Raw genomic sequence first — 12,448 nt, 5'->3', positions numbered from 1 at the left:
TTGCTGTCCTTGTGGAGCTTCTGTCCCCTTCTGGTCTTTCATCTCCCCCTTCTTTCATAATATTCCCTGCACTCTGCCCAAGTTTGGCTATGAGTCTCAGCATCTGCTTTGATACCCTACTGGGTAGAGATTTTCAGAGGTCCTCTGTGGTAGTCTTGCACATGGGTTTTGTTTGGTGAAAACACTTATGCTAAAATATGTGAAAAAAATAATTTTAAAAATTTACAATTTTAAGTATTTTTATAACAATTTTTAGTGTTGGCATAGTGTTCTTTTCTTTGGTGTACTGTACTTTATTCTAAATTTTAAGTTATTCTTTATGGATTTATTAATTCTATTAAATCAGTAAAAAGACAAATACTTACATACAAATATATGTGGAAATACATATATACACATATATAGTGTGTATATAATATGTATTCATACATATTTATAGAATATATATGTATTTATATGTATATGTGCACACACAAATAACCCTGACTACCTACATAGTGGTCTAGTTTAAAAACGGTTCAAAATACCCTATTTTGTGGCATTAATGCCATCATTATTTGTAAATGTAATTGTTAATGATACATTAAATTGTGTCAAAGTAGTGTACCTAACTCCTTAGGGCAATTATGACCCCCCCCCATTAAAAGCTTTGAAATTCAGAATTAAATAAAAAATGAAACTGGATTACAATCACCACACAAAATAAAAGAAAAAAAAAATTCCATTTTAAAATGCCTTCCTTCCTGGCATTTAGTATACTCATCTGTTTGTGCAATCACCAGTAGGATCTGACTCTAGAAAATGTTCGTTGCCCAAAAGGAAACTTGTTGACTCCTTCTCTCAGCTGCTAAGAACTTCTGTCTTTGAGGCTTTGCTGAGTGTAGACGGTTCATATAGGTGGAACCATGCAGCGTGTGGCCTTTAGCTGTGGTGCTGGCTGTTGTTGTTGTGTGTGCATGATACATATGTGGATGCACATCTGTAGCACTTGTGTGGAGGTCAGAGGACAACTTGGTGGAGTCAGTTCTCTCCGCCTTTATGTGGGTTCCCGGCGTCGAATGCCTATCAGCCGGCATAGCGAGCATTACCTACTGAGCCGTCCTGCTGGCCTTTGTCACTGTCTTCTCCCGTGTGGCACACAAGTTCCAAGTTTCATCAGTGTTGTAAATGGCATCAAACTTCACTCCTTTACATCTCAGTGACATTCCAATTGTATGGCCAGTTGGTTAGCCAGTTTGAGCTGATGAGCATTTAGATTGTTCCTACTTCTTTAGTTATTATGACTCTAACCTCTCATTTTTATCTATATCCTAGTTACTTAGGCTAAGTTATAACTAGTCTAATGGCGTCAGCATTAGTCTTAGGGAATTGTTGGTCAAAGCAGGCTAATGAGTACCAGCAAGGGAAGCCACTGTTACTGACATAACATTAATAATTTAGTGGGCATAATCCAGGGTTTAAATGTTCATTAGATCCATCAAGCCAATGTGTGATATCACTGAATGATCTGATTTCAACATCTGTAAAAGCCATGTGGGGCAGAGTTTAAAAGGCGGCAGTATTGGCCTCACTCCAGAGAGATTCTGAGGATTTTTGAGCCCTAATTTCAACTATGCTCATACATCTACACTGCAGCTTTTCAGTACATTGGAATCATGTCAATATCAAGCTTGGGAGAAGGCTGTCATTTCATGGAAAGGAATTTTAATCTAGTAACATGGTTGCTCTGGCAACGGATTACATTCAAAAACCTGTGCGACTGGAACGCAAACATGCCGTACACCCTTGATCTCTCTGCCTGGAGTGCAGACACACCTTAACACACACCTTTAAGGTAAAATTAGTGTGTAGTAGAGGCAGCCATGTTCGAAAGTGACTATTGAGGGGCAGACAAAGTGATGAATCAGAGAACTATTTCACAGGATGAGTCAGAGATGGGATATTCCCAACTCTCATGAGAACAGCACAGAAAATAGAAGCTCCTGAAGAGTAGCACAGGGAGACAGAGTCAGTCAGTTGGGAGTCAGTGTAGAGAGTACAGTGCAGTGGGGTTGAGCTTGTTTGTGAGTTCATGCACGTTCAGTGCAGGTCAGCAGAGGCATCTGGAGCCAGAGAGTAAGAAAAAGCTAGATGATTAGGACAGGTTGAGAGAGTTAGTTTGAGGACAAGCAGAGCAATTCAGTGAGAATCTGAGAGAAGGCAGATTGAACCAGTCACCTTGGAGAGGAGTTTGAGCTGGAACACTCAGTTTGAGTTTGAGTTGAATCAGCCAGCCAGGGTTCAGAAAGAACTAGACATGGTGAGCTCATTCAGCAGTAAGCCTCTGAGAAGACAATTACGTCTGGCAATTTAAAACTACATTTACATTTTCACAGTGACCTCCCTAAAATGTTTCTACCAGAGTCTCCGGTGCACCCTACAGATAAGAGCTAGAACTCGTGGGACAAATACAAAGATACCAGGTCAAATCTTTAACTTTCCTGAGTGTCAGATAGCATCACAGGCTTCCAGAGCAATCTGTCCTCATATTGAAAGGCTGGGCCACCTGCCTTGTCTGGAACTCAGATACAACTTTTGTCTTTTATAGAAGAGTGGCGCCCGTGCTTTAAGCACACAGGAATATAGAGTGTCACTCTCATCTGTCTGCATGCAGCGATCGCCCAAGGCTTAATTCTACCTGCTGGTTGCCAGTGTGTTAGTGCCGTAATTCCACTGCACCACAGATCTGTCCTTTTCCTCTTTAGGCCAGAGAAGGACGGACCACCATTGTGATAGCTCACAGACTGTCTACAGTCCGAAATGCAGACGTCATCGCTGGGTTTGAGGATGGAGTCATTGTGGAACAAGGAAGCCACAGCGAGCTGATGAAGAAGGAAGGGGTCTACTTCAAACTTGTTAACATGCAGGTATTGTCATGTCAGGGGTGGTTTTCCCTGTTGTCTGGGTTGCTGATAGGGTAGTCTCTAGATTATTATAATAGATTACAGCTAATGTCACACAGGGAAATTATGACTAGGATGAGGCATTAAATTAGGTAAAAATGAAGTCTTAATTCAGAATCTGGAGTAGAGTGAAGGGTGAAGGGGAAGAAAGGCAAATGCAAAAATCGCAGTTAATGTGTGCATGAGATCAGTGACTACTGATTGTCTAGGGAATGTGTCTGAACTTACAGGGCCATCCCAGTGGAAGGAGAAAGACGTCCTCAGTGGTTAGGGGAGAGGTACGACTTATAAATGCTTTGCAGACAAACCTGGTAAAGCCAGTGGCAACACTCATAGCTTTAGGAAGTAAAAAGTTGGTTTTAGAAAATTGCTTTCTCTAGTCACTAAAAAAATCTTAGTAAGTTTCATACCTGTGCACTATCCTTTCAGGGTATATGTATTTGCTTTGACGTTGTGATAAGTTTATACATGTATGTTTTAGATTTCCCTCCTTGACATTCTAGACACACATCATGAAACACTAGTATTTCAGTTGCTCAGCCATAGTTATAAGGAAGAAACTCTTTCTCATAACTTACTTTCTCCAGAAACTGGCTTATAACTTAGTTTCTCTAGGGATGAATACTTAGCTTGTTTCAGTTTTTATATTTTCTGTTTAAACACTGCTAGGACAAGCACAAATTCTAAAAGCTGAGAAAGAAATGAACTTACTGGCATCATTTCCCTAAGTCTTCTGACAAGTCCCGGCCTGCTGAGCGACAGTCCTGCATTGGGATGAGCAACTCTACTTTGAGCCTTGCTATAAGTTTAAGAAATGAGTACCGGGCACTAAAATGTACAAGCTCTTACAGAAGAAGAAGATAGAAGGACAGTTTGTAGAGGTTTGGGAGTGGTGGAGAGGGTGAAGAGAAGACGGTTGGCAGACATGCAGGCAGAGGGCAGGAATAGCTAATGCTCTAGAGCACACAGGGTAAGATGGCGGTGAGGTGTGTACTTCAAAATAGCTGTAAGGATTGAAACCAGGGCCTTATTTATGCAAGGCAAATGTTCCACCCTCGGGCTATGTCCCTAGCACAAGGAGAGAAGACGTTGAATCTTTCCAGTAAAAATGATAATGTTTGAGGTGACCAGTATGCCAGTTACCCTTATCCGTCATGGTGAGCATATTTGTGCATTGAAAAAGTAACAGTAGCTTATCAAGACACACACCATGAAACATTATTATTTCCATTACTCAACAGTAGTCATAATGGCTGCCTTACATAAATAAGGCCCTGGTTTGTTCTAGGTAAGAAAAAGAGCATAATGGCATACAGTCCAGTGCTGGGGAAGACAGGTGTGTCCTTAGGAACTTCTGGTTAACCAGTCTGGCCTTCTTGATGAGCTCCAGACCAATGAGAGACCCTCTCTCTCTCAAAAAAAGGAAGACACAAAAGGTGGACAGTACCTGAGGACCAAAATCTAAGGTTGTCTCTTGGCCCTTAATCACATGTTCACCTGGATACACATATATTTGCACCCCACACATGAACACATACACACACACAAAGTGTCACACTGAGCTCAAAAAATATATGTAATATATGTCAAATAAAACTATAAATATTATGCATATTAAATAATATTATACATATTACATAACTATAAATATTATGCATATTACATAATATGCATAGCCCCAAAAGAAAAAAAATTAATGTCTGAGTCCACTGGAAAGACACTGATGGTTCTTAAAGGATGGATTCATTTTTTGGATCATATGTCCTTGAGCTGTTATTCTTTTTTGTTTTGTTTTGGGATTTTTGTTTGTTTGTTTGTATTTTGGTTTTTTGAAACAAGGTTTCTCTGGATAGCTTTGACTGTCCTGGACTTGCTTTGTAGATCAGGCTGCCCTCGATCTCACAGAGTTCTGCCTGCCTCTGCCTGCCTGAGTGCTGGGATTACAGGCGTGCACCACTGTGCCCGGCTGAGCTGTTATTCTTTTTTGAAAGAATCTGACACAAAATAGTTACTGAAAATTTTCAAATTCCCAAAAGAGTGAACTGTTATAAAGTTTTATAATTCAGTTTTATATAAAGCCTCTTTATCACTTTCTGCTTTAAAATATATGTAATTGTAATGGGTAATGTTAGCTGTCACCTTGATAGAACCTACACCCACAGGAGGTGGGTATTTGGGGCATGCCCACGGGAATTATCTTGAGTTCATTAATGATGTGGGAAGACCCATTTCAACTGTGGGTGGGACCATTCCCTGGGCAGGGGACCCCAGGCTCAGAAGTGGCATTGTGTTGTTGCTCTCTGCTTCTTGACTGTGAATGCAGTGTAGCTGCTTCTTCAAGCTTTGGCTGGAATGAATTGTAATGGGGGAATTGCTAACCAATCAAAGCCCATCTTTCTCCCTTAAGTTGCCCTTGTCAGGCTCATTTATTACAGCAATCGAAAAAGAAACAAGGACAGTAATGGTATTTTAAATCCATTTTGGTTTTCACTTCGACATGATTATTAGCAAGGCGGTATGATGGCATGTGAGAAACCTTGGAGACTGTACCCATTTGGACAAACATACATGCATACACATATGCACATGCATAAACCACACACACACACTCACATACACATTAATGTCTTACCTTTTATTCAGACATCAGGAAGTCAGATCCTGTCAGAAGAATTTGAAGTTGAACTAAGTGAAGAAAAGACTGCTGGAGGCATGGCCCCAAATGGCTGGAAGTCACGCATATTTAGGAATTCTACAAAGAAAAGTCTTAAAAGTTCACGAGCACATCAAAACAGGCTTGATGTAGAAACTAATGAGCTTGTAAGTTGTCTCTTACTCAAGTAAAGTCTTTGCCTTAGAGTTTTGCTCTTGACTTCCATGGCCTTAAAGAATATGTGGTCCTTACTGTGGGCTGCACAGTCAAGCTCATGTCCTTTGATTAAAGATAATGACGCTGTTTTACATTTGGGAGGATGTGGACCTATCTGTTTGTGTCTATTGCCTTGTATGATGCTGCTAGCATCGTTGTTAGAGATTATACTGTGATGGGAAAACTACAGCTCAGCCCATATGGCCTAGCCACGACTATCACACAGATCTAGCACTGTCCATGTCCAGAGGTAAAACTTAGATCCTGATACCTCACAACCTGCCCACCAGGCCTGAACAACAGCTGGTCACACCACGGAAATAGTCATGTGTGTGTAAGGTTCCTGTTCAGCCCTGTGTCATCAGTAGGCACTGTCCTTCATTCTCTAGTCAAGGACAGGACTATTTTTGGGATCTAGTTTGCAAAAAATTTAATAGTCATGCCTTCTCTGTGTCTGCAACACTGAATGGGTATGTCACCATTTGTTCTGTTGTTTGTATGTTCTAGGATGCAAATGTGCCACCAGTGTCTTTTCTGAAGGTCTTAAAACTGAATAAAACAGAGTGGCCCTACTTTGTGGTGGGAACAGTCTGTGCCATTGCCAACGGGGCCCTCCAGCCGACATTCTCCATCATCCTGTCAGAGATGATAGCTGTAAGTTTAAAAACATCCCAGGGCACCCTGAATTGAAGCAGTCCATCAGTGGCTGCTCGGCCCAGCCTCACCAATCCTGGGATTAAGTAACTTCAGATTAAACTAAGCCAAAAGTCCTTGATTCTGTTTTAAAGTCAAACTCATTATAAGAGAAGGTAATAGCCTTTGAAGCATCCTGTTACAACATTAGTGGACTTACAAAGTATAAAATCAGTGGAGAGGTCTCTCTAATTAATTGTTATCACTTGGGTAAAACCCGTGTCAGGTGGCTGTTCTTAATTGTTTATAGAGAGGCTGTTTGAGGATTGAGAGTACATAGATAGCCCTGTGGGCAGATTTCAGAGTGTCTTCCCAGTTCTACAGTTTCAAAAAATGGTGTTTTAGCAATTCTTCCCAGACTGTGGGAAGAAACTGCAACTAAGAAAGAAAATCCATACTATCCATTCATTAAATCTATTGAGAGATATGTGTACAAAGCTATTCAAAATGTCTGTCTTTATGTTGTGTAAACACTTTTTTTTTGAGACAGGGTTTCTCTGTGTAGCCTTGGCTGTCCTAGACTCACTTTATAGACTGGGCTGGCCTTGAACCCACATCAATCTGCCTGTCTCTGCCTGCCTAGTGCTGGGATTACAGGTGTGTGCCACCACTCCTGGCTGTGTAAACATTTTAATCACCCTCTATCATTATTGGAGAGATTTGTTGTATAAGAACACATTATCTTCCAACATGCTAAAATGCATTTGTCTTATGATGTTGGGTATTGATCTATATTAAGACCATAAACAATGAAAAATTAGGATGGACCCTTTGAATCTTATTAAATTTCAGTGTAAGATAATTCTTAGCTTTCTTGCAATTCAAGAGATACATAACTTTCAGGTACATTGGGTTTGTTTTTTTTTTGTTGTTGTTTTTTAATCCAGGCACTAGAAAGATAGTTCATAAAATAAACTGAGCTGTGTCTACAAACGTCAAGTTCTTTTGGGGTAACACATACAACACAGAAACAAAAATACAGATTTATAACATGTTGGGTGCTAATAAGTGTTTTAAAAGCAGGGCATGGTGATGGAGGAGAGAGGGCTGGTGAGAGCAAGCTCTGGGAAAGGAAGGTTGAGGGCTGGGGCTGGGGACAGAGGAAGATATATCACAGCTATGACCTGTAATCCCCAAAGTCACACAGGCAGGTTTCTGGAGCCTATGAGGAGGGAAAACAAGGAATTGTCTGCTGGAATCATGACAACATGCTGGCAGTGAAGGGGAAGAGAAGCTATATGACAAGATGCATACACCCAATGCCAGTGAACTGTACACTTAAGAGGGTTAAAAATGGTCAATTATATGCCAGTTGTATTTTACCAAAATTTGGAAAAGCCACCACCTATTAAAAAGCTACTTTCACAGATATGACCCTTAAACCGTTGTCTGGGGTAGGAACGAGCAAGGTGGGCCCAGCCACCCACGTGGGTGTTTCAATGCTCTCTTCTAGATCTTCGGTCCCGGAGACGACGAAGTGAAGCAGCAAAAATGCAACCTGTTCTCGCTGCTCTTGTTGGGTCTTGGAATCCTTTCTTTCTTTACCTTCTTCCTTCAGGTAAGCAGTGATGTTTGCTCTTCAACTCTGTGAACAGAGCAATTAATAAAGACCTAACCAGACTTCCAAATCCTCACACAGAAATGAGTTAGGGATCCACCAGGGACAGGGCAGACTCATTCACCGGGAAACTGAAACTGTGCAGGTTACAGGAGTATCTTTAGCAAAAGGTCATGGCCATGGAGGAAGACTTGGGCTCATTGGTTGCAAACTGAAAACAAAACAAAACAGTAAAATAACACTTACTTTGTCGTTACTTTTCCCAATATCAAGTAACTTTGAACTTTCTCTTTCCTAATTGATGAACTATTAGAACATACATTTACATTCACGTATTATAGAGCTGGCTCCCAATATCAAGTAGCTTCGAACTTTCTCCTACCTAATGGATGAACTCTTGGAAAGAACTTACATTTACATTAATATATTATAGACCTGGCCAGAAAAAGCTGGCCAAAGCCAGGCGGGTGGGGCATATCTACAATCGTAGCACTCAGGATGCTGGGGCAGAAGGCTTGGTCACAAGTTAGCTTGGCCTACCCAGTGAGGTCCTGACTCAAACAAATAAACAAGAACAAGAATGTGGTACCTGCTTTTCCTCTTCTACCCAATTAACACTTCACTCAGCCTGTTCAGTCCAGTGGCATGACAGACAATCTGGAGTGCCAGCAGAATGTAACTAGACACTTGGCATGCTCTTCTCTTTTTCACTCTGGAGCCAGAGACAACAGTAAAATGCATTTTTTTTTTTTAATCTGGAAAGCATTGCCATGCTGCCATGCTAGTAGCTCCTCAGAGGTCTGATGCAACTCCAAGCCCAGACTCATCAGGGAGTGGAATTCTAGAAGCTGTAGGCGCAGCGGGGGCAGCATGCAGCAATCCTCCTGCAGAGGCAGGTAAGGACAGGCCAGTCCTAGATAAGGAACCTCTAGGGCAGCCGCATCCCACGTACCCATTCCCTGCTGAGTCAGGACTTGAGAAGTGTACAAACACAAGAGCCCTGCACAGCCTGCCCCAGCACTCATAGCGTTCCTGGAGCCCAGCTGTCCTACATGACCCAGAAGCAATGCAGCTCTGGACGTCTGGGCTACTCTCCAGCTTGGACACAATTGCTAAGGAGAGGGAAACTGTCTGACAAAGAGTCTTGGAGAGGAAGTAAAGCCTAATGGTTGCCTAATCCAAGAGCAGCTGTGCCTGTGGGCTCATACAGAGTTTGAGGGGAAAGACATCCTCTTTCTTTCTATAGCACAGTGGCCAAAGTGTGTCTTTGCATAGAATTTTGTTTCTTGTTTTTATTATATTAAAAGTATTAGGAACATAGAGAAATATTCTTGTTCGATACAGTATCTTGGTCATTGAGATCCTGCCCTTGAAAGTTACTGAAATGAGAGAGAAATCAAAATCGAGACACTTACAGTTCTCACTCGTGGTGTTACAGTTCCACCACTCACCATCGACCTAGCAGCACCTGCATTTTCGGTTGGCTTTTGTTGTTCGGGTGGCCGATCAACACACAGATAAAGTAAAATCATTGTGGATGCTATGTAGTTGTGTCAGGGCACTAATGAGAATCAAAAGGAACCTGAGCCCTTTTCTCTCCCCCAGGGCTTCACATTTGGGAAAGCTGGCGAGATCCTCACCACAAGGCTGCGGTCCATGGCCTTTAAAGCAATGCTAAGGCAGGTGAGTGCATTGGCGGTGATGCCTGGTGTTTAGATTTAGGACTCTGCCTGCTGTTGTTGTCATGCCAGTGCTCATACTTCCCCTCCAAGACTCCCAGGCAAAGAATGACTAGTTGCCCTACAAGTTGCCCTAGTCCTGAAGTCACCAATGACTTCTCAAGGTTTTAATGGGAGCCAGCTTTTCAAAAGCTCTCTGGCTTATTCTGCAACTATCTGTCTTCGTGAGTAAATGCATTTCCAGTACTTGCATCTGTTCTTTGGATTCTGCAGACAATGGCCAGTCTTTGGAGACTGTAGGATGCCTTTGTTCAAAGGATAATTTGGTTAGTAGCATCCATGTTCGTGTGTCAAAGTTGACCTTCTGTCTAGGTTTTTCCAAGCAGAGTTATGTTTTGCCTCGAACTCTGTTTTCCCATTAATTCAACTGTTAATTTATTGAAACTTCATTTATTATGTAAGGTCACATTCCGGGGTAGGGTGTGTGGGAAATATGTGAATATATAATTTAAAGATAAGAGCCTCAAGAGAGCCTGTTTACTTGAATTGTTTGCATCCCCGTTCACACAGGGGCCATATTTTGGGCACATCTGAATTGATGAGTTCTTCTGAGGACCTTTTAATCTCCTGCTATGTGGGAGAAGTAACTCTATATGAAAATAAAAGATATTGCCAGTATTTATAATTAGTTATCAAATCGAAGATATGCTTTTAGAATTCTTGTGTAGACAAAAATAAAACAAGAGCATAGAGGGAACCCAACATTTAATTTCCCTGTTCACAGTTTATAAGGAAGGCCCGTCTCTTAATGAGAGATGGCCCTCTAGGGGGCACGGGTGTCTGCAGCGCAAGTTGTGACAATGTGGTAGCTAGAGCACTCCCAGGAGCCTCGGCTTGGGTGGAGCTAGTATACGAATCCGACCCTTCTCTCTGACTAGAGACCCCTTCCTACTACGGGGCGCAGTCAGGATATGTGGCCTAGTGTATCGGCAGTGGGGTGCTGGGGTTATGCTTGGACCACCCATCTGTACAGAAGACAGTCTCCCCTGAATTTCAATACCCACATGCAGTGTGGCTATTCCTCCTCACTGAAGCACCGAGAGACCGCTTTGCTTCTGTTGGTTACAGTTGTGAGCTGATTTAGAGGTGTGTTTAATTCCACAGGACATGAGCTGGTTTGATGACCACAGAAACAGCACTGGCGCACTTTCTACAAGACTTGCCACAGATGCCGCGCAAGTCCAAGGGGTATGTACAGGACACTTTGCTGAGCATGACTGTTGGCTTTGAGGTGGAAGCTGAGCAAATTCACTTCGGAGACAGGAGCTTAACATGCAAGCTTTATTTTCTGAGTGCACAGGGAGGTGGCCGGTTTGAGATCTGAACCACAAACCTGTAGGGAAATTGCACAACACTTTTAAAGGATGGGTGTAAGAGTGGGGTGGGCTATTGTATTGACCAATCTTATTTTAACACAAGGAGTTAAGCAAAGGGCGACTGGGTCTTTCCAGGTCATCTGGTTTCAGGACTCAGATTTTTGCAGTCACATCCTCTCTTGGACTTTGGCCTAGAATTTACAGTGGTAAGGGAACAAAGGAGTGAGCCAGATGCATTTAGTTAATTAAGACAAGGTAGGCAACGTAATTCTGACTTCCATGCCTAAGCTTAGATAGTGGACAATGGCACCTTCCCTCTTCACATCCTTTACTGGTTAACAGACAAACATGAAACACCTCAAGAAACAAGATAGGTGTTGGGTTCTGGGGCCTGGGAATATGAGCTCAGTTTTGACCCTGCTAGCAAAGTGAAACTTGTTCCTGAGATGGCTGGACCCAGAAAACTGTCTCCTAACAATGACGTTGCTCCATCTACTGAGATGCTTACAGCTAGGGGTTAGGTGGAGAGCTAACCCTGAGTGTACAAGGCCCTAAAAACATTTTTAAACAGATGTTTTCAGTTGGAAGTATCAGAACATGCAGCTGAAACTGACCTGTACAGCAAGGGAAAGTTTAGACATTGGGGTAGGTTTAGCTGCTGGCTGAGAAATGGCACCAGATACCCACGTTCCTTCTGCCTGTGTGGTGAGTTGTCTCCTCGGTGTTGGCTTCGTGAGGCTCATTTCCTGGTTGGCAACCAGTAGCAATTAGAATGAGAAGCTTCTTCACTTTCCATCTAGGGAAAGGACACACCTCTACCCCATCCATCAAAGGAAAACCCTTTCTACAACGGTTATTGTATCTCATAAGTCACACAGCCAAGCCTGAGCAAATAGCTATCTCCAGAGAAGGCTGTTCTCTGGCCAGCTTAGGTCTCCACACTGTGACCTTCACTGATTTCCCAACAGAAGAGAAGGGAAGGGGCACAATAATTCAGCCACAGTACGTTTTGTCATTAAAAGTCTTGTAGGAGGTGAATACTTCTAACATGGTTTTTAGGGGAGGGTTCATTTCTGCCCAAACAATTGAACCAAGTAGCCACTTAACTTCCTGAGGTTGGGGTTCTGTTCCCATTTCGAAAGGTATGTGTCCTCACAGCTGATCTGTACAGTAGGTGAGTCCATGGGCTGAGGGATGAGAGAAAAACCTGCCAAGCCTTGTGAGTTAGGCACAAGCTGTGGGTTTGTTGAGAGAGTGAAATCCTTCACATTCTGAGTAGGAAGCTAAGCTGAGAACCCATGGCTTTGGAATTTCACCCAGCTGTCTTATGC

General features: G+C 42.4%; 1 protein-coding gene across 5 annotated transcripts in view; it reads left to right on the top strand.

Annotated features, from left to right (window-relative positions):
- Window positions 1-12,448, top strand: part of LOC110555239 (phosphatidylcholine translocator ABCB4) — a 52,563-nt gene that overhangs the window by 27,180 nt on the left and 12,935 nt on the right. For 4 of the 5 annotated variants that reach the window (XM_021648348.2, XM_021648350.2, XM_060373878.1 and 1 more), the window contains 6 exons: window positions 2,745-2,906; window positions 5,586-5,762; window positions 6,319-6,465; window positions 7,958-8,062; window positions 9,668-9,745; window positions 10,906-10,989. In XM_021648348.2, coding sequence (XP_021504023.1) covers window positions 2,745-2,906; window positions 5,586-5,762; window positions 6,319-6,465; window positions 7,958-8,062; window positions 9,668-9,745; window positions 10,906-10,989 — 753 coding nt within the window. The remainder of the gene's footprint in view (window positions 1-2,744; window positions 2,907-5,585; window positions 5,763-6,318; window positions 6,466-7,957; window positions 8,063-9,667; window positions 9,746-10,905; window positions 10,990-12,448) is intronic. The other variant, XM_060373877.1, reaches the window with a different exon arrangement.

The sequence above is a fragment of the Meriones unguiculatus genome, chromosome 21 (genome assembly GCF_030254825.1).
Source record: "Meriones unguiculatus strain TT.TT164.6M chromosome 21, Bangor_MerUng_6.1, whole genome shotgun sequence".
Taxonomy (NCBI): Eukaryota; Metazoa; Chordata; class Mammalia; order Rodentia; family Muridae; genus Meriones; species Meriones unguiculatus.
Note: the sequence above shows the minus strand (reverse complement) of the source record. Positions and strands in the feature narration are given on the sequence as shown.